Source organism: Anser brachyrhynchus (assembly GCF_964034855.1).
Source record: "Anser brachyrhynchus genome assembly, chromosome: 5".
Lineage (NCBI taxonomy): Eukaryota > Metazoa > Chordata > Aves > Anseriformes > Anatidae > Anser > Anser brachyrhynchus.
Genome location: NC_137699.1, coordinates 51821462 through 51843947, shown reverse-complemented (window position 1 = coordinate 51843947; position 22486 = coordinate 51821462). Strand labels below are relative to the sequence as shown.

The 22486-nt window shown below is 35.7% G+C and overlaps 1 protein-coding gene across 3 annotated transcripts in view; it reads right to left on the bottom strand.

Annotated features, from left to right (window-relative positions):
* Positions 1-392: 392 nt before the first annotated feature.
* Positions 393-22486, bottom strand: part of VRK1 (VRK serine/threonine kinase 1) — a 33940-nt gene continuing 11846 nt past the window's right edge. For all 3 annotated transcript variants that reach the window (XM_080594316.1, XM_080594317.1, XM_080594318.1), the window contains 8 exons: positions 21010-21118; positions 20775-20867; positions 19662-19794; positions 18279-18399; positions 17206-17264; positions 15871-16049; positions 10798-10891; positions 393-2152 (listed from right to left, as the gene is read on the bottom strand). In XM_080594316.1, the coding sequence (XP_080450442.1) occupies positions 2070-2152; positions 10798-10891; positions 15871-16049; positions 17206-17264; positions 18279-18399; positions 19662-19794; positions 20775-20867; positions 21010-21118 (871 nt within the window). In that variant the 3' untranslated portion in view covers positions 393-2069. The remainder of the gene's footprint in view (positions 2153-10797; positions 10892-15870; positions 16050-17205; positions 17265-18278; positions 18400-19661; positions 19795-20774; positions 20868-21009; positions 21119-22486) is intronic.

Genomic DNA, 22486 nt, shown 5'->3' with positions numbered 1-22486 from the left:
CAACAAAAATCTACTGCACCCTTCTCCTCTTCTAAAGTGGTGTATTTCCCCATCACTGTTTTGCAAAACAGTAAAAACATGTACAAACACATACTCTATGCAATACATACAGCAGTAGTGCAGACATTATCACAGCCTTCCTCTTGGCTCATCCTGGCCATCCCACAGTTTAAACATCACTGCAGTTTACTGTGAGCCAGAGACATTCGTGCCCATGAAGACGGTAGTTTTATATGCTGTTTTTTGCGAGCAGAGACAAGACCTGAAACAATAGTCATCTAGAACGGAAGGTGATTTATAGAACACTTGCCAGTAAGAACTTTTTCTGAGACAATTTGGGGTGGGAAGAGTTAGGGCAGCTTGTGAAATCTGCAGCTCAAACATTCAAAACAGGGATGCAAAAATTTGTTTATTGCAATTGGTTTTGGTAATATCAAAAGAAAACATATTCTTTCCAAGTTTTCAAGGAGTAAGTTTATCAATAAACAAGCTACTAAAATGTCAAACAAGTATAAAAGAAAGATGTTAGCTTTGAGTATGCAAGACAAGAGAATACAATATACTTTTTTGATAATAGTTCTTCAGAATAGTTCAACACTTTTTGAACAAAATTATTAAATGAGTTAAAACAGAAGCTTGATTTGAGATTTACATACGACGGGTTTCAGCAGTCTTACTGTTACTTCTGAAGTAGAATGCTATGCCTAAAGCCATCAGGCACACTTTGCTAATACCTAAGAAAACAAGTCCGTAGAGCAGTCACAACAAAATGCCAAGGCACTACAATTTCTAAATATGTTTTTCCAGTTTTATTTGAAAACAACACATACCCTTGTTTTCAAAACATAAGCTCATCGTTCATTTAGCATTTGATGCTAGAGCACATTTTTTCAGTGTGTAGCTACCCAAGCATTATACAATCAGCTGAGCGGTACACTCGACATCCGCACGGAAACACAATCCATTGGCTCATATGGGTTCCTTTTGGTTTGTCAAACTTCATAAAGCAGTCTCCCTGATGACAATTATGCTCATGCCCTAATTATATGTATTTGCTGTATCTAAACGAAAAGTAATGGTATTTCACACTGAAATTAAATACTGCATTTTTTGACTTACAACACTGAAGACCCAAAGCCAAATGAAGTGCTTTTAAGAAGTTTTTGTAAGCTTACAAGTTTCTTGACTATTAAAAAAAGGTAAACCATTATTTTCTTAAGAGAAGCACAAGTGAGTCAGGCTTTCACTAGAACAAGATAGCTTACAAAGTTATTCTTCACATTTATAATGCCTCTTCACTGGTATAAAACAAAAACCTGAGGTGTGGGTTGAGGAGGGGCATGGTTTTTTTCTTTTTTCTCTTTTTATTTTTAATGCCCTGGGCCTTATGTCTGAAGTTCTGGTCTCTTTTTTCTTTCCAGAGAAACTCTGGATAATGGGAATTATGTGAAAATGATACAAACACCATGCAAAAAAAAAAAAATATTCAGTACCTGTCCTACAAAGAATTGTTTAAACATTTTATAACAAACTAGAATGGAAAGGTGATTTTTCTTTTACTCTCTTGGTTGAAACACTTGAGAAGTATTTAAAAGATGTCTCTATCATTTCAGACTCCTAACTCCAATCATCTGAGTGTACATCTAAGTGACCTCTTTTGAATTTATTGAAAATTAAAAGAAATCAGATACACTACAGTTCCTTAAAAAGTACCCATAACAAAACTACATTAATGCTGATTTCTACATTATAAAGCAGAAAAAAACCTTTCTTTTAGTTTGCCTTTATATACACAAATTCATGTCTTAAAGAATAAAAATGCATCCTCACTTCAAAGTTGGCAAAATTTTGCATCAGTACTAAAGCATACATAAATTATGCAAATATTTTAATAAAACATTTATTCTTAAAAAACAGGTACAAACAGCAGTCCAAGGGTGTTTTTTGCTTTTTTACAGGAGTAATCATGTAAAAAGGAAAGTAATAGATTCCAGTGCTACAGTAACTGAAAAAAAAAAAAAAACAGAGATGAGCTGAAGAGCAACATAATTTTTTGCTCCATTTATTATTTACTTCTGAACTCTCTTCCTGGTTGCTGTGCCTTTCTTGGCTTTTGGTGAGGTCATCTGCCGTGTTCTGGTAGCTACTGCTTCTGCAATTCAATCAAAAAAAAGACAAGATTTTCTGTAAAATAATAGAAATAGATGACAAGAAGATTCTTTGCAGTATTTTAAGAGGATAGACTAGCTCCAATGATCCATTTAGTTTTGATTTATATGAGGAGGGAAAAAACACAGCAGAATTTACCACAATTTCTGGGCACCAATATTATCCTGAAAAAACACATTATGCACGCCAGTTTCTCAAACCACAGTTACATACTGCTGAGCCAATTTAATAGCTCACCTCCACCAAAAGATACAGTCAGATCCTCTTCAAATTGTAAACTCCTCCTTCCTCCCCGTATGCCAAAATCCTGTTCTGTGATCCCTCCCACTGTTGAGTCATTTTCGGTGCCCTTTGAACCTCGTGCTAAGTTGATCTAGCTCTGTAACCTGTAAAGTTCTGTAAAGAACTTTCTTTTTTGGGCTGATGGCTTATTTAGTAAGTTGCAGCTGCCTAGACCATTCTGAACCAAGCTTATGCAAGAGTTGTAGAAGGCACAAAGGCAGAAAAAAGACTTTTGTTTGGCAGCATTGTTATATCAGCTCAGCTATCACTGCAACTTAACCTTCAGATTCAAAGCTATTATTTGACAATATTTTATTAAAAAACATAATGAACATAGTCGTCTAAATGGCTCTGAAATGAACTGAGCCTGAGTAAACCTGGCAGATAAGTTGTTCAAGAAGACCACACTCAAAATGAAGGGGAAAAAAAATTTTGCTCATTTACATGAATCACATTCATCTTGTCACTTCTGAGAAAATATTACATATAATAAAAATTGCTACCATTTTCAGATACACAGTAGCAATGACAAGTTTTTCATCTTCTATTCATGGTATTTTCATGATTATTTTTTAATCCCAATTTCCACCTTGAAGTCAACATGCCTAACTATCTAAATTTCTCCCTGTTAGCCTATATATAACCCTAAAGTTCCTGTCAACGTCCTAATCTGTGTTACTGACACAGAAATGATGTAAGATTGAGTTTCATGGAAGTCCTTTAGAAAAAAACTGGTTGCATACGACAATAACAGCCTTTGAGCAGTGTGAGTCACTGATCATTCAAGCTCAATGAGTAAATTTGGAGGAAAGAAGGAAGCAGAGAACAATGCTCAACAAACCAAAATAGTCTCCAGTCCATCCAAAACCAAAACCACACCAAGAAAAGCAAAGAATTATTGCCTATTTTGCTTTCATGTTTGTTTTATTTTACATAACTTAATTTGCTCTTAAAATGTTTTGAAATGGAAAATGCCAAAATCAACTTTGAAGAATTTTTCCATTCTTGAAAATGAAATGGAGAAGGAAGAAATATTTTTTGTCCAAAATCATTTGCTGCATTCAACATAAAACTACAAATAGATTTTGTCAGACAATGCATCTTTGATTAATAAATCACAAAACAACCGACAGCTCTAGGGAAGATTTCTTATTGAGAAGAGCAGCTTTATCAATGAAAGATCTATTCTGGCAAAACACCAGACACCCCCCATCCTCAACTGCTATATAAAAATCAAATCCATTCTGGTACCCTTAGAAGTTCTGGTAGCTGAAAAGCTGTACAAACAGGTATCAAATTAAAGTGACTATTAAAGTCACTATGTAAATCATTCCTGCTCCCAGCTGACATACACAATACCTTCAAGTATTAGTTTATATTTGAACTCAAGTCACACAATATTTCAGCAACTATCATTGTGAATTCTAGCAACAGACTTATCTTGTGAGCTTTTAAATTGAGTAGTTATAGTGGCAGACATGCTCAGTTATCCTGTCAACTGTACTGGTTTTCCACTCTGCTTTCTAAGACTTTTTCCTAGAATTTTTGTATTGCAACAGAAAGTAGAGAATAACCAAAGTTTTCTCCTCAAAAAAAAAAAATAATATACAGCCTGATCTTTTTCCCATTCATTACTCTTCACCAGTTTCGACTGAGGTAGCTGATTTTTCTTTTCATCAGATTATAAATCATATGACCATACGCAGCAAAGGCAGGTCAAATTCATGCTCTAATATCAGGAAGACTGTCAATGCAAACGATGACCTTAGAAAGGAAAACACTACAGGTGTTTGTTTATTGAGGAAAAAATGTGCTATCTAGTTTTCATATTTGTATTTCAGGAATGTAGTATTTCATGTGTAGTCGAGTACAATACAAAAGAAGCTTACTAACTCCTCGCTCAGAAAGAGCTTACCCATTTCTAATTGCCCATGCTGGCACACCAAAAAGGAGAAGACAGCCACCCTGCCTCCAAGTTTTCCTTCACCATTATTGCATTAGCGAGTTCTTTTCAAAGCTTTTCTAAACAAACATATTCATGGAGAATCTCCAAGTAGATCATACCAAAAAGGAAAAAAATACTTGTCATGGCCCTTTATTCACAATTTCAAGCTTACGCAGCAAACATACTATCTTTAAGTACCTGATTAACTTACGTTAAACAAAAAACAACTGCTCTCAACATGTTTAGGTTCAAATTTTGCAGCTATTTCAGAACTGAAGGCCTATACCAACAAGCTCAACTGCTTTTTCCAAAATTAGTTAGCCCAGTAACATATATTGCCCCTTTCCCACAAACTTTTCCTGTAGGAGAAACATCAGTTCTGTTTCTGAAAACAGCAACAGTCCTGTGCGGGCAGCACCGACTGAGGATGCAAACACAGCTATTACAAGCAAGGGAGAGGGCTTTTACAAAGCAGATTAAACTGAATTAGGTTCAAACAGCAATTTAAATAAGGAAGAATTATATAGGCAAAAATAAACCAGATGGTGTCACTGCACAGCTTGTTTTGAGACTGTAACAAAGTTCAGCAGTGGTATAGAGTCCCACAGGCTCTAGAGGAATTATTAGACAAGTTGACTATACTATCTGATCCTCTCCGTGTAAACAGTATTATAAAGCAATACTACAAAAGAAACCCAGCAGCATTCTATGTAGTTTTGGGTTCTATCCTTTAAGAAAGCTGAAAAATGAGAAATATGAGGGAAAAAAAAAACAGGAGTGGTGATCATGGTTTCTAGCCGCCCCCCAACCCACCTCCCCAGAAAAAAAAAATAATAATAATAATTGAATTTATGTAGTTTATCTATAGAAAGGAAAAATAAAAGGGCGAGATGGGATGGTGCAGCCTTTTGTACTCATCAAATTTGCATCAGATTGCTGCAAAAAAAAGCAATTTTCATATCCAGGTTAGATGTAACAACTAATAAGCTTAAAATTTCAACATGGAAAATTCATCGTAGCAACTAAAAGTATCAAAAGAAAATACTCCATCTTATCAAGCCCTTTTCAGTAACAAGGGTAGTTAAGTATTAGAAGAGGCATTGACCAGGCATGTTTTAGAACGTTCATCATGGAGGTTTTAAAAGGAAATTTTGGTATGTATGAAGATTAACACAAGTGTAGGTAGAAAAGCCTGTCCTTAAGCTGGTGTATGGAGCCCACCACCTTTTCATGTCCCTTCTCATCTTATTTTCCGATTCTACGTGCACCCTTCTCATTCCACTTGCAGAAAGAGAAATAAAAATGTACTCAAATCAAAAAAATGAAAAGTTTCTACAAATGACAAAGATTTCTTTGTTAAAAACAAGCAGAGAGAGTCCCAAGCTTCCCATTTAATTGTCAGCTTTGATGTAAATGGACAGTGAGAGATTCTGAGCATGAAAACACCGCTACTAAGCAGATGAAATCAGGTATGACGTAGGTGTCACAGGTGACTGCTAGATTACTTCATGGGCTAGAATATTTAAAAACAGAGCCACATACAGATTTTAGACTTGAAGCAAATATCAGGTAAGTGAAAAAAATATCTAGCAGAAAGAATGCTGCAGGTGAGCAACTGCATCACTTGCATATGCTGAATTTACACCTTACAAAGACTGAGCACATGCAAAGGCTCTGTAGAACGGTTGGAAGGCACCAGCAATTATAATCTATACAAGCTCTTAAAACTACACTTGTCATAATCATCATTAAACAATATAGCTATCACTTCTTGACCTCAAAAGAAAAGAAGCACAAGCAGTTGAGCGCATTGATCAAGTATAGTAAGGTTTCCTTTTTTTTTCCCCTCCTTCAAGAAGATAAAAAGTAAAGATGAGTATATAGTTCTCTGACAGGCCTTTTCCCAGCTTATCCAGGGAACCCTGCATAGCTGATGAAGCCCTGTAGTGTAACACTTCTCAACAATAATTTTCTGGTATTTGGAAGACTGCTGAAGCGACTGCGAGGGCAACAGGCAGCAGTTTTGGTTAGTTGACTTGTTCCCTCTTCTCAGCAGTTCTTTTCTCTACAAAAAACTCTGAAACTTGAGTCAGAAAAAGGAACAGAGAGACCAGAAGAATGGAAACATGGGCTTGAATTCCAGGAAATAAATGACTGTGGGGTGGGGAAGAGAGAGAGGAAAGAAAGTATAGTTGTGGGTTGGGTTTGGCTTTTGGTACTGTCCTGAGTCCTGTTTCCTGATAGATGTTTCCTATAACAAATAAAGCCAATACATTTCTGGTGGAAAAAATTGAAAGACATCAGGACACAAGAACTTACTATTCTGTGGCTTTCTACCTGCATATTTCCTCAAGATAACATTGAGTCTATGCATGTTAAAAATTTCAATACAAAGTTGTCCCAGATAAAACTGAAAGCCTGATTTACTTCTATTTATAAAAACAGCTTTACTGAAGAGGTATTAAAACACAGTAGTACCTATACATATAAATCAGTAATCACATGCAGCATGTATGTAAAAATAGCCCTTCTATCCATCACACAGCAATCTGCAGGAAGAAATAAGTTTAAATATTACTTAAATCTTAAAAAAGGTTAGAGTTCCCCATGAAATTCTGGGTCACTACACTACAATACAAATATATCTTTTATTTTCTGGAGAAAAATTTTAATTTCAAATTTTATATCTGAGTTTGGATTGCAATACTTGTTCAGAATACTGCGCTGTATCTTCAGTTCACAGAAAAACAACAAAAAAGTAGACATCACTTTTATTCTGAAATGATAAAGCTATGCAAAAGTGATTATATAAAACAAGTAAAGTGATTATACAAAAACTTACCCCATGGAAAGTTTTCCTTAGATTTTTATTAATACTCTTAAAATATGTTACATTTAATAATTTTCATTAGCAGCAAATGAAAGAAAGGTGTTCCATGACATGCAACAGGGAACTTTAATGTACTTTATATTTTAAAGGTGTTCACGTCTTAAAAGTACTCAGAAAAAAATGCACAGAAAAATGCTTAAAACATAGAGGAACACGAAGTAGAAAACTGTGTTCCAAGCAGACACCGACATAAACAAGAGCATTCCCATATTTTACAATTAAATTTGAAATTAAATTTGGCACTTACCATCATCATCATGAGCAAGATAACATAAGTGAAAGAACAAAAGAATAACAGACATAATTATTACAACTATTGTAAAGTACTGGTTTTGCTGAAAATGTTTATACAAACATATAAAATTAAGAGGCAAGAATTTACCTATAAGGTATGCATGGGTGTGGCCTACAAAGATGAGGAACAAGTAGCACCACAAAAAAGCTCAACCCTCCCCCCCCCCATAATTTGCTTTCTCCGACAGCTTGAGGACAAGACCAATAATTCTGTAAATATAAAAATGAACCTGAGTATAGATTTAATCCAACATTAAGTAATAAATCTTGCTTGAATCACGAAAGAAAAGATTTCTAGGACAAAAACCCAGATACTGATTTATGCAAAGCCACACAATGTAAATAAGCATAATGCTAAGTACCTATTAATTGAGAAATGCTATTAAACCTCCACTTTTGAATGCTTTCTAACCAATCCATGAATATAACTGTTTTCACATAGAGCTGTTCACACGGTTTTATTTTTTTATACTGCAATAGTAACCAAAGACCTCAGTTAAGGCCTTAACCATGTTAGATGCTGTACAGCAATACAGACATGCACAATTCCTACCCCTAGCAGTATTACCTATTAAAAAATCCCATTAAAAAACACAGGACTTTGAATGTCATGTCTACATTAGAACTTCACTCTGTATTACCTCTGTATTATCCCAATTAATAAAAAGCAAAATTGTTTTTAAAAATCACAAAAGAAAAAAGCTCATATAAAAAATTCTGTTTGATACAACCCATCATCGACCCCAAGATTAAAGAAAACTCCCAGTGGTGGTAGCTTTGAACATAGGACTGTTTACAAATTCTCAGCAAACTCTTATTTTTGCAGTATTTATGCTATTTTCACAAAAGTTCCTTGTAGTAGCTGCCTATTCCATACATTGACTTTAAAAAAGCATACTAGAACTATTAATATCATGCAGTACAACCCTGCAGAAGCGTTGGTGGATATGTACAGTGTATGCCAAAATTTGGTATTTTGCTGTAACAGCATCATCACTTACAAATTTGCATATTTTACATGAAGGCAGCTAATACTGAAAATGGAACTATAACAAGGTGTAAAATAACTTTCAAATAGTAATTATATCTTTTGATAGTATTTTTCCTGGTGGAAAGAGATTGACTAATAGATTATTTCAACATCATCGATATTACCTTGAAAGGGTACCTTTCACGGGACAAGCCTGCTTGTCCTTTCTTAGTTCTGCTCTTTCTCCCCCACCAAGCCTGGGTCTCCCTAATCTCAGCAGTAACAGACTTCTTTGCTGGCAGAGTCCCTACAGACAACTGAGCACCGTGGTGTGCTCAAACTGCTGCACAGCCGGATCAGGGTCTTTTGGGGCCAACTGATCTTTTGGACTGGATTAGACAAACTGAGTCGTCAGATGCAGTTAACGCCAATTAGCCGAACAGCAAGAGGCGGCATCAATCTTCTTGCCACCCATAAGTCCAAATACTCATGAGATGTTATCTGAACACCTCAAGAGCAACCCCTATCCAGACATACCTATAATAAAATAGCATTTCAAAATATGTTAAATGTTCTTGTATGACTAAACTTCAATTTCTACAATTAAGATGCATCAGGAAATTATCCGTTTTAATGGATAGCAAACTAGGATTTTTTTTAGTCACGGGACTAACCTCATAAGGGAGAAGACAAGTCCACGGGAACATAAAACCAGTCAGATTTGGAAATACAGTTCTAAATATTTCTGTAATCAGCAATTTCCAATTTATCAAAAGCACCAGAATCATAAGATTATGAAAGAGTTGCCTTTTCCTTCAACACAGATTTATGAATCATGTAGTAAGTGGTAAAGTTTTTAATTCCAAATTTGAAGACAATGAAATGAAGAAGTACATGCATCACTCTATCTAAAACAATTTGGTATCTAAAATAATTTGGTATCCCCACCCCTGCTTGGTATTCATTAAATTGAGTACTAGAAAAAGGTGAAATTAGAACCATTTAATTTGTAAATCTGTTGAATTAGCAAAAAAATGTTTAAATGTAAATTTATGTTCATCACTGGTTTTAACCACTGGATGCTGAAAATTCATATACCTTCCCAAATGCCTTTAGTTTAAAAAAATCTTAACATTTATAAAAAGCTGATGCTAACACTTAGATTGCAACTCCTGAAGCTTTTTCATTTCAGTCTTTGAAAATCTCAATCCACAATCCCAGAGGAATAAAAAGTGTAATATATAATATAATATAAAGTGAAAGTATATTCTGTTCATGTGCACCAAAACACAACTAGTACGTAGTCAGCTGTATTTTTAAATATTTTGTTACAAGGCCTTCAATAAAATCTGCTAAAACCAAGAATAGAAGTCAGCATCATGTTAAATAACTGTATTTCCTTCAAAGAAAGTATAATCTGGCTAATGTTATTTTAGCCGCTGACAGACTAGAAAATTCATAATAAATTGAGATCAACAATTCAAAAGGCATTCAAGTTAGAGAAATAACCACTGATTTTAATGATCAGAATTCTATAATATAAACAGCTGAAAATGAACAGATCAGTGTTACCTTCTGGAATAATACTAGCTTAATTACTTGTACTTTGTACCACACTGAGTAAATATACTAGAGAAAATTCATAACTTACCAATATTACTGTCTTTGAAACGTTACATTTTTCCATCCTGCTGTACTCCTCCATCAATATTTTTTTAAACAAGACTTGTTTCGAGGTAGAGTCTAGTGCCACCACTTTATTATTTTTAGGCTACTTGACCATGATAGATATTTCCTGAAGCACTGCAGCCCATGAGAGGGCACCCACACATGAGCAGGGAAAAAGCATGAGGAAGAAGTGGCAGACAAAGTGCTGCGTACTGACCATAACACACACTCTATGCCCCCTGTATTCCAGGGAGTGGAACAGAATTGTCTAGAGTGAAGAAGCAGAGCTGGGAAGGGCGGGAAGGAAAGTTGTTGTTTGAATGTCTTTCTCACTACCAAAATCTATTTTAATTGGCAATAAATTAAAACAATTTTCCCCAGTTGAGTGTGTTTTGCCTGCAACAGTAACTGATAAGGAATCCCCCTCCCTATTTTTGCATCAACCCAAGAGGTTTTTCAACCTCTTTTCTCCCTCTGTCTCACCGATGTGGGGAGTGAATGGCAGGGTGGGAGCTTGGCCCTTAGCCAAGGTTAACCTACCACAACAGTAGATGTGACTGTAAGAACGATTTGACTTACTAGAAGAAGTAGGCTTCTTTTTTGCTGGACTTCCTGCATCTTCCACTTCTGCTTCACTGCTCTCATTAGTTGCAACTGCTGCCTTTCTTTTTTTCTGTAAAACAAATGGCAATTGAACTCAAGACAAGGGAAGACCACACAAAGTAGAAAATATCCTCACAAGGTATTCTGTAATTTTAACCATTATTCCCACATATAATATATGAGGTCTCCAGTTGTAGAGAAAATTTATTCATATATTAATGCAAGAATACTAGTACTAGGCAACAGACAATTTAAAAGTTCAGTTCCCCTATCGACAGATCACATTAGGAGTTGAAATTTTAATGTATAAAAGCACAAGTTTTTATGATCAAAACCTATTTTTATTTACATTGTGTAACTGGTTACAAAGGAATCAATCTGAAGAATCTTAAAGAACAAAGAAAAACATTTTACGCGAAGTTGATGTTAATTGCTTTTTCTTTAGCAATTACACTTCATTAAATTCAAGTTTATCTGGATCCTGGCTTCTGAAGGCTTTCTTTGCACAGCTTAAAGGTACCTAACACCCACTGATGGTACGTTATTATTTTTGTCTAATAGCAGCTATGGGTTCTGTTCCAAAGAGAGGTACTTGGGAAAGCTGAACCCTATTCAAGGTACATTATCTTAAAACCTCTAAACGCATAGAACTATTATCTGTGTATTATAATTAATCTTACTAGTGCAAATTATTCTTAAGGCTAGAGGTTTTTTTTTCCAAAGCCACATAATTTTTGCAAAGGATGAGTTGACCTGTATCCGTATCAGAGACATAGCTGACCATTTTAAGCATTAGAAGAGTTTACCTCTTCCTGAATTGTGTAAGACTATAGCTTTACTAATACAGCTTTAAAAGTGGTTACAACTTCACGTGGCTCATGAGAGAAGGGGAGAGTGCATTACATCTTTCCTTTCCAAAGTGTTGCTTCATGATTACCATCTAAACCCTGCTGGGCTGAACAGATTGGTTCGATAATTACATACAATAACTGCAGTGGGCAGGTAACCCTCAGCTGGCACAGGGCAGCTCCCCTGTGAGAACTTCCATATGCAAACTGCACTGATGGAGTGCATTAGGTACATCTTTCCTGCCGGTGCACAGGCCTGATTACCGCCAGCCAAGACTCCAAGGTTAGCATGTCAGCAGATTTGTGATGCATTAGGCAGGAATAAACACAGACACTTTTGTTCATTCTGACCAAAATTAAGGAGGACTATTTCAGCGCAGTACTGCTTTTATACGAGAGATAATGCATTCCTCCCAATTGTACTAGAAAACATTTTAAACGCTCATCAGAAAAACAGATATCCGATACATGCTACACAAAAGCAAAATACATTTATCTTGTTTCCAAGCTTATTTAATAAAAATGGTTTCTTAATCTTGATGCAGGTGAATTACATAGCAATAGAAATCAGACAGCATTCATCTGACAAAAGCAACACCTGCACATCTGATGCTGAACGTTAGAAGGAACTACAAATCACTAAAAAAACGTATTTTACAATTTAGTTGGCTCCCAGTATTTCCTAGTGACTCTTAAGCACTAAACAAAAGTAAGATGTGGTTCTTGCCCTAAATAATTTAGTCAAGAGTTCCAGATACCTCCTTCAACACATGGTATTGTTAGCTTCTTGTTCAGCTAGAACTATTATAAAATACCACACACATGAACCGACATGCATGTATTTTACAGAAGTAAAAAAAATCTCCAGCACAACTGTGGACTGTGTTTCATTTACTTATACATCTGGGGAAACTTGAGTCATGATACAGAAAATAAAATGTTAACTTTTAATATAGCAGGCATCTGTGAGTTTTAGCCAGATACCCATATACTGGAAAATGTCTGAGATTCCAGACCAACCATGCTTATACGCAACCTTTAGTGCACATCGTGGCTCAATTAGCCATACAAGCTGACTGCACAAGAGAATCCTACGTTGTAACAATTTAGACAGAAGGTAAAAATTCTATTCTAGTTATGAAATACCATAACTTCAGAACACCAAATAATGCTTTTTAGACAATATTACGGAAGATTGCCCCAAAGGAATTGATGAGTAGGTGTCTTAAGTCCTGCCAGAACTGAAAAGTCAGTACTACCAAAATGCCACATACTCTACAGTAGAGGTTAACGTCTTCTTAAGGATGGATGCCAGACTCCGTTTTTCTTTTCTAAATTAAACATCAAGCATGCCAAAAGAAATTTAGCATGTGCTAGAATATACTGGCTTTCAGAGGCAAGATGCTACTGATCACTGGTATATTACCTTACAGAAAGCAGTTTGTTCTGATAGTTTGGAACTTCAAGAGAGCTTACTTTTCAAGCAGTTGTCAAGTTAAGCTTCTTGCCACTGCTCAAAATAATATGCTAATTGAAAATACTTAAGTTTTTCCTTTCTTCCTCTACATATCTAAATGTTCAGCATTTCTGTAGTCCAGCTCCCTCTCAGCTGGCAGATCTTGTCTTCCAGTTCTCCTGGCCTCTCATTAATGCATGATACCCCCTGGAAGACACCCTGACAGCACTCCCAAACATATATTCTGAGCAGGGAGGCATCCTGCTGAAGACCCTCTTTCTATTCATGCTTGAAGGGAGGTGCAAGATACATCCTTGGAAGGACGACCAGTGCAATCTATTTGCCTAATCTAGCCCATCACCACCACGGTTCCAAGGGCTAGAAAATCCAACGCAGAAGCAAGAGTCCTTTGACCTGGTATTTTGTCAAAAGCAAGCAGACTGTGTTAACCTGACTTCAAGCAAACAATCTTATTCCGTATGGACAACCTAGCAGTAGCTACCACGAAGTCGCTAGTACAAAGTCCACCGCAATATTAATTGGAAAGCTGAACACACTTTTTCAAAAGGGCCAGCAACATCCTTTGTTTTGCCTAAGTAATTGGATGCATTTGTGATGACTGAGCAAGCTGACCGTGCATGTGCTTCTTAAGGGGGGGGGGGGGAAGGGCTAAGTGTAAAAACATTAATTGATGCTACACATAAGAACCTATGCACAAGTATTATAACACCCTTTGAGAATGGTCTTGACTGATATTGGCTATGTAAATACGATTTTTGAAGTTCTATTCCACTGGAAACGTGCACCAGCCATCTCTGCGGGACAAGGACATTAAAGGTCACAGCTGCTGGCTCTGCAGCAGGCCAACTTACTCAGCAAAGAAGCCAGCCAACCATTACAAACAGATTTATTTATTTTTTTTCCAAAACACAGGTCTCGAGCCATGTCGATCCACAGGGGGAACAGAAGAATTTATGCTAATAAACTCTCCTTTTGGACAGATCTTTACACTCGATTTGGCAGAAAATACTACTATAAATACCAGGGCCACGGAGTCTTAGCCAAAGTACTATTTACTGGGCAAAATGAAGCAAGGAAGGCTGGAGATAGATATATCCTTAGAAGACTTTAAGAACCTACAACCTTTTTCTGATGTCAGTAAGCAGGCAGAATTCTTGCAATATTATCCTGTATTGTAATTCTCGGTTCCCTGGTTCATGCTAGAGGAACCAATAAACTGCCCACCTGTTATTAACAAATGCAAGTGCACAAGTAATAAATGCAGGTTGAAGTACAGGAATAATATTTATTGTTCAACTGCTTGCCCATTTTTTATTCTTATTATAAACTGTTTTTGCATACTATTTTCCTAAAACATAAGAAGTTCTTAGGCTGTATTCAAATGGAAGTCCAAATCTAGAGTTTAAAGGCTTTTTAAATACAAGGAATAAAATACCCCCAGTCTACCATTATAATTAGGGTTCATAAATAACATACTAGGTCACTGCGAATACAATATGTGCATTCCAGTACCAAATACATGGCATAAAGATGTATATTTAAAACTAACTTTGAACTGGTTTTGGAAAGGAAGCTAATATCGTGAAGTTCCGACAAAGCCAAGTGCAAGGTCCTGCACCTGGGCTGAGGCAGTCTGTACTGATGTTTGGGGTTGAGGGATGAATGGATTGAGAGAAACCCTGCAGAAAAGAACTTGGGGGTACTGGTGGATGAAAAATTAGGCATTAGCCAGCAACATGCACTCGCAGCCCAGAAAGCCAACTGTATCCTGGGCTGCATCAAAAGTGGCATAGCCAGCAGGTCGAGGGAGGCGATTCTCCCCCTCTACTCTGCTCTTGTGAGGCCCCACCTGGAGCACTGCATCCAGGTCTGGGGCCCCCAGCACAAGAAGGACATAGACCTGTTGGAGCTGGTCCATAGGAGGGCCATGAGGGCTGGAGCACCTCTCCTATGAAGAGAGGTTGGGGATGTTCAGGCTGGAGAAGAAAAGGCTCCAGGGAGGCCACTGCCTCCCAGTATTTAAAGGGGGCTTATAAGATGGAGAGAGACTTTTTATAACAGCATGCAGTGATAGGACACGAGGTAATGGTTTTAAACTGAAAGAGTGTAGATTTAGATTAGATATAAGGTAGAAAGTCTTTACCACAGGGGTGCTGAGACAGTGGAACAGCACCTGAAAACCTGTGGATGACCCCATCCTTGTCTTGAAGTGTTCCAAGGCCAGCTTGGATGGGGCTTTGAGTAACCTGGTCTAGTGGAAGGTGTCTCTGCCATGGCAGGGGGGTTGAAACTAGATTATCTGTAAGGTCCCTTACAACCCAAATCATTCTATCATCCTGTGAAAAGGAAAACTAGACTTATTTTACCTTACATGTATTTTGACCCATCTGGAGAGTTTTACCAACTTAAGGAAAAAAAGTCTATTAACAAAATGTTCATCTGTTCAAACGTCATTACAACTACACATACACATTCCATTATCCAAGATATTGGATATTCTGTTATAAAAGTACACCTATAAACATAATTCTTTATTAGCTTTTCATAACAATTAGTGTTAAATTACGGAAATGATGTGTATGAGTAGGACTTAAATAAACATTTTGCTATTTGCTTATTTCTTTCTTGATACATTTATGACAGCTACTTCCAATACCACTTTAACTCTTTCATTTAGCTCAAAAAAAAAAGCATTAAAAGTTGACAAATATTTAGAGAAAAAACCTTTTGCCTGGGATTTGTTTGCAAGTCTCCATTCTCAGACAAGCCAAAGTCAAGTACTCCATCATCTTTTTGCCCAATAGACTTAAGACCCTGCAGAAGTATTTCTCGGAAATGCTGATAAGCAGGTTTCTCTTCATAGCTCAGCAGCTTCACCTTTTCCATGTATTTGCCAAGTTCATCTAAAAAAATGGTACCTCCAATTAATTTCTATATGAAAACATTTTAATCATTCACTTTTACCACAAAAGAGTCAGAAATTATGTGTGCATTACTTATGCTATTTTTTTGAAAACGTTATCTATAAACTCATAATTATGACTTTATCACAACACATTTAAAAAAAATTATACCAAGGTTCATTACCCAGTGATGACAGCATCACTGGTTTTTTTATACGTTTACTGCAATGAAGAAAACAGTCAGTTGTAAAAAATGTAATAGTCCAATCTTCACCAATGAATGCTTATTTATACGATACTTCTTATGTCTGTATTTTAACATGTTGAACAGGAAACTCAATGTCATCTAGGAATTTCATCAGTTTAAGACTGAAACATATATAAAAATACACAAAACAAATTTTACTACTGAAAACCAGACAAGTCACACTTGACAGAGGCAACCCTCTACTGACCACCAGAAGTAGCTGGAAATAATTAAACATTTAAGTTTGAAATCCCAAGAAAGTAGATTTCTAGTAGAGTCAGCTTTTAAAATAACATCTACTCAACACATCACCAATGATGAACAGAAACACTCTAGACTTCAAGTTTGCATTACTTTATATTTTAAATTTCTAAAGCTCAGTTGTAAAAATTAGCTTACACTTGCACGCTTGCAAATATGTAATACTGTCAGAAGCAGCACAGTCACTGCAGTTCATATAACTTCAGCCAAAATGAAGGGTAAACTGCTACTATTCAACAAGGTAATCAGTGCCACTCTCACTGCTGAGAAAAGTAAAGGTTACAGACTTCAGTAGAGGTCTTAAAAGCAGCAACAGATTGGAGTACAAATGCCTGACACACACCTCCCAGGAAGAAAATGCTGCTGACAATCTGATGACTCCTCATCTTTTGCAGCAACTTAATTCACTTGTTCTTAATTGAATACAGAGTAGAATAGCCTTCCCCTGTACATGCTCAAAACACCCAATGTAAGGAGGGATTTCAGAGCTTCTACTTGTCAAAGCTTTCTACGATTCAGTGATGGCAACCAAACAGATTAATTTTTTTTATATTTTATTTTTAAAGAAAAAAATACATTAAAAATAATAAAGAATGCCTACCAAGTGGTACAAATCAAAGCACTATAATTTAAAATGGCTCCTCTTACCTGGTTTATTTTTCCCAGGAAAGCATTTGTCCATCAAATCCGAAATGTTATCTCTACATCTGAAAAACAAAACTATTGTTTCTTTCAAGTTTCAAATCTTGCCCTATTCTGACAATTCCTAAGTACTTGACTTAGGTTACTGTCAGAGACAGGAAACACTACGAGACAAACTTTTGGTATGACTATTTGGTAAGACTACCTCTATTTTCAGGCGTACAGGAGGTTTGAGAACCTGGTAAGTGCTATCTGAAACATGTAACTTTTTGTTCATCAGTTTTTGATTCTTATAAAAGCCAGCAAGTAGAAGACCATAAGAAAACAACTGTTTGACTTTAAAACCTCACATACCAGTGCCCGTAACTCCTCCTGCTGGAGGACTCTCTCTAGCTGACTTATTCAGAGCAGATTCCGTGCCAAAGCAATAACTGGAAAGGGAGGGTGGGACAAAAAAACATTGCTAACACTGATAGAAGCAGAAATGTTAAAAGTAGACCAGGAAACAAGATAACAAATACTTGTTAACGAGGCAGAAACTGCTGTGCTGGGACAACCTTATCCATTCTAAATATCTGGTGAAAGGCTTGAGTGGAAGGTGACAAAGTAAGGGAGAAATAAAAATAATCCACAATAGCAGCCCTCTAGCTGGAATGATGCCCAAAGATGTCGAAGATCTACCTTTAGGTCTCATTTCTGCCGCCAGCTTCAGAGTATGATGCTATTAAGGCTACTCATACTCTGTGCTTCAGTTCTCTTTTTGTAAAGCCCAACTAATGGTTACCTGCATACTGATAAGAATGCTTTATGGTATTTGCATGGCAGTATTGTAAAGCAATAGTACTGGTGGATAAACCAGCATCTAACATGCAAAAGACGACAAAAGCGTAACAGTACAAGTAGAGTTTAATAACACGCCAAGGACACGTGATACACAATGAAGAGAAACTGGGGTGTATAAAAAACAATACCCTCGTGACCAAAACGAAACGTACTAAAAGTACAAAGCATTTCCACACTAAGACATTTTCATTTCTGTTTTTTATTTCAAAAGAGAAAGAAAACAAGTAGTTTCTCACCTGATTTTTGAGTCTCTGACAAAATTTGGATCTTTCAAATTATCCTCCCATGGTAGATGGCCACTAAGCCAATGAATCATACAGTAACCCAAGATCTCCAGATCACCGCGTCTCGATGGTGCTAAATATGTACACAGAGATTAAAAAAAAAACTGTAACAGTAGCTAAAAAAACCACAGTTAAACTACAGTTAAATTTTTTATGTGTGTTAAAACAATAGAAAGCCAATGCTAGCAATGAAATACTACTCTATCTGTTCTTTATTTATTTTAAGCATGAAAGCAAGGAAGGAAAAAATACTGTTCCTGTAACTGGAAGGATAACTTCATTTTTCAAGTCCTTTACCAGTCTCTTTCTTCTATTCAAGAAAATGACATGCTGCAGTTATCCCAATTTGGGAAGCTTTTTAAGTACTCAGATTGTGGAAAAAAAATTTGATCAAGTTACTGAAGTGACTGACTTTCTGTTCAAAACAGTTTTTACTTCCCCTTTTCTATAAAAAGGTAATAGTGCTGAAACACAGCTCCTGAAATAATTACTTCACAATGCTGAAATATTTTATGTGACCTGAAAACCTAACAGAGGATAGAAATACATCAGATTCCTAAATCTTGCCAAAAAGAAAATAAACAACACATACATTGATCACAGATTACACTTTAAAAGGATAAATGAGCAAATCAAGTCACCTTTGTTTACATTCAGTTTTAAGCACATGTGCAACAGTTCCTCCTGAAGTAAATAACTTCCAAAAACTGACATTTCTGCAAGACACACTTTTATGCTAATAAAACAAAATTTAAGAATAAAGCAAATAAAATTGGTGTTCACTATAGGTCCACAATTTATATCCACAGATCTGCTTTTTAATGTTCAACATTTTCTTACTTCTTGCCTTTTGATGTTCGGTGACTATAAGCATAATTATTAATATTTCATAACAAAAGCTTTGTTCAATCATCATATAAAAATTAATCTATAAACAAGAACATTGTGTATCTTTGCCAAACGTGAAGGAACAATGTTCACATTGATAGAAGAAACTATTACTCCTGAAAATAGGGCCTGTTAGTCTATCGAGATCTCATAAGTACTGTTCCATTTCTACCTAGTTAATAAAAAGTAATACACTAAACATCTTAATGGTCTTTGTAAATTAAGGAAACCTATTTAAGAAAGTTGCATTAAAAACAGAGTATCAAAGTTAGTAAATTTAGAAGAAGAAAAATGCCAGCATAGTCCATAGAGGAAAAAAAAAATTATAGATTCAGAAACCTGGTTACCTGGTTGTTAACATACAATGCAGCAAACAACATCTTTAGGATTTATTTTAAAAAGGAGGCACAAATGTCTATTGCTGAGAACAAAGTTTTACATCCTTACCCACACCCTTGTGTGCATCAATACTGGTATATTCAATAGTTCCATCATGACACCTTTTAGGATCTTCTTTATATACTTTGTGAACTCCTTCAGGACAGTACCGGTAAGCAAGTCCATAATCCACCAAGTACACCTAGTAATTGCCACAAAGAATTCCAAGGTTAAAGAACTATAAATACAGAAATACACAAATAATAAATGTAACTCCCAATCATTCTCAGTTCTTAAAAAGACTCAAAAACTGTGATTTTTTTTAATTTAAATGATCCTTGCTTCACTGAGATTAGTACACGATTTGAAAACAATGTATTAGGCTTTACTGTTTTCCATATAGCAGTCTGATCTGAAAGTCATTTCTTGCCGATGCAGAGGACAAATACAGCAAAACTGTCAGTTATTACCAGCAAGATGAAAAGCAAGAAAAAAAAATCCTACCACATCTTAACGTGCGGAGTTATAAATACACTTATTGTCCTACCTTCTTTAAAGTCAGCTGTCCCATTTGAATACGCTGACTACTATATACTATTACCCCTCACTAACACCACAGTTACTTTAAGAGAACTGACATTATTTTACTTATTTCATGAGCCAAAACATTTTGGCAAGAATACATACACAATTCTGAAACTCTAATATACATTTTTTGAATAGCAAAGAGAGTTAAAAATGCAGACAAATGAAAGACTTCCGTAAATCAAGTGGAAAAATAAACACTTTAAAGACCATTTTTTCCAAGTAACAGAACGCTTATCTGATGGATTTCTTGAACAAAAGAATGAAGTAACAATGCAGACAGGCAAACATAATTCACTGGTGTGCTATATAATTTTAAGCTTCCACCTGCAAATACCTATTTGAGAGTCAATTTTTTTTAATCTTGAGAGCTTCTCTAGAATATTATTTAGGGCAAATAGTCAATTTGATAACTGTCCAGCAAATTGCATAAAAAAAATCATAGAATATTAACTAGATATAAATGTCAAGCAGAAATAATGTTACTATATACATTCTTAAAAATGAGCTTCTGCTAGATTTCACAGGTTCAAAGCACTTCCGTGTGTTGTCAAACAGAAGGTTTAAAACATGAGGAATAAAATGCATCAGAAATACCTGATTAGGGTTCTTGTAACCCAGAAGAAGGTTTGAGGCCTTGATGTCTCCATGCACGTATTCATGCTCATGGATGTATTCCAGAATATCAAGCTAACAAAACAAAACAGTTACATAAATGCAGTACCCAGTTCCACCCAGCAGAGGACCTGTATTCAGCACAAAAGTGGGATTTAACTGAAAGAGTTATGTGAGAAAGCCAGATTGTAAAGGTATGTATATATTTTAAACTTACTATTCTCAGGCCTAGTTGAAGTACAGTTTTATGGGGAAATCGCTTTGCATTCTCTTCAAACACCTTCTGAAGATCTCTGCCAAATCGATCCATTATCATAAACCGATAGCTAAATCCAAGGGAAAACAACAACAAAAAAAAACTAGCAAAGTTACTGAATTGTACTTAGCAAAGTATTTTAATCTATGTGTTAATTGTACAAATTACTGAATGAAAACATTTCTCTGAAAATATACACTGCAGGTACACAGAAAACAACTATATAGGAAACTCTTTTTATAAGGTTCTATATCAACAGTGAACTTTTCTACATGAGCAAGTTGAAAATTTGTCCATAAGTGGAACTGTTCCTTATGCCTGGCTGTTTATGCAGTACCATACCCACAGAAAAAAAAAATGTATTGCCATTCATTCTAGGTAAAACCCAGAATCAATTGCTTATAGAAATACATTTTTAGCTTTATAAACGACAAAGTAACTTAACATTGTTACTTTAAAGAGTTAGTTTCTCAAAATCTATTGCAACTTTTCTTTTAGCCTACTATTAAAAACAAAAACCTCACTTGCCAAAGGTGTTCTGACATTCATCACTATGGCCAAATCTGTTCTACTATTGTAGAAGTTCATAGCAGCTATATGAAAGAGTTTCATATATTAAACCGTGAATACAAGTTTACTTAGAAAAATATACTTTGTTACATTTACTTTTGCCTTTTAAAATTAATGTTGTTTTTATGTGAGATTAATTTTAAATCTAAGGACCTACTGAAACAATATTTCTGGCAGATTAGGCCATACATACCAACTGGCCCATGAAGCGGTCCAGACAAAAAAGCCAGACCTACTAGAATCTGCCAGAGAAACAGTAAAACTTTGCAGCACAGCTATGAAAGGAAGGTCCACTAGGAAACCAGGACTGTTTAATAAATAGGCGCACTATTCAATACCAAGTAACAAAAACCCTCTGTGACACACAAGAATAGTAAAAACTATTACTACACTTGAGACACATTTGAACAAGAGACTAGGAATTAGTCTAGCTCACATATAAAGTCTGTGAGTAAGTCTCCCTACGGAAAATCAAATAGATTTAGGGAGAGTAGTAAGTCCCTCATATATGTGAGTGAAAATACTCTTAAGTACACACAATGCCAGAAGAATGAAAAAGGAAAAACTTTAAAGGTAGTCATATTAGTCGAGGACATATAAATTAAAAGTTAACTTTATTAGAAGAAAGCTTCTACCACACACACAATATTGCTGTTTCCAGCAATATTCCAGACAAATGAAAAGTACATCTTTAATGAGACACAAACGAGTAACAAACAGGATACAGATAAAATGTGTCTATTTGTCTATTCTTTATACATCACCTGTTATGAACTTGAACTTTTGTAACAAAACTAATATGAAGATAAGTGAAAATACATCTTTAGAAATTAAATTAGGTTAAAAGGGACAGTGGTTGGAATTAAAT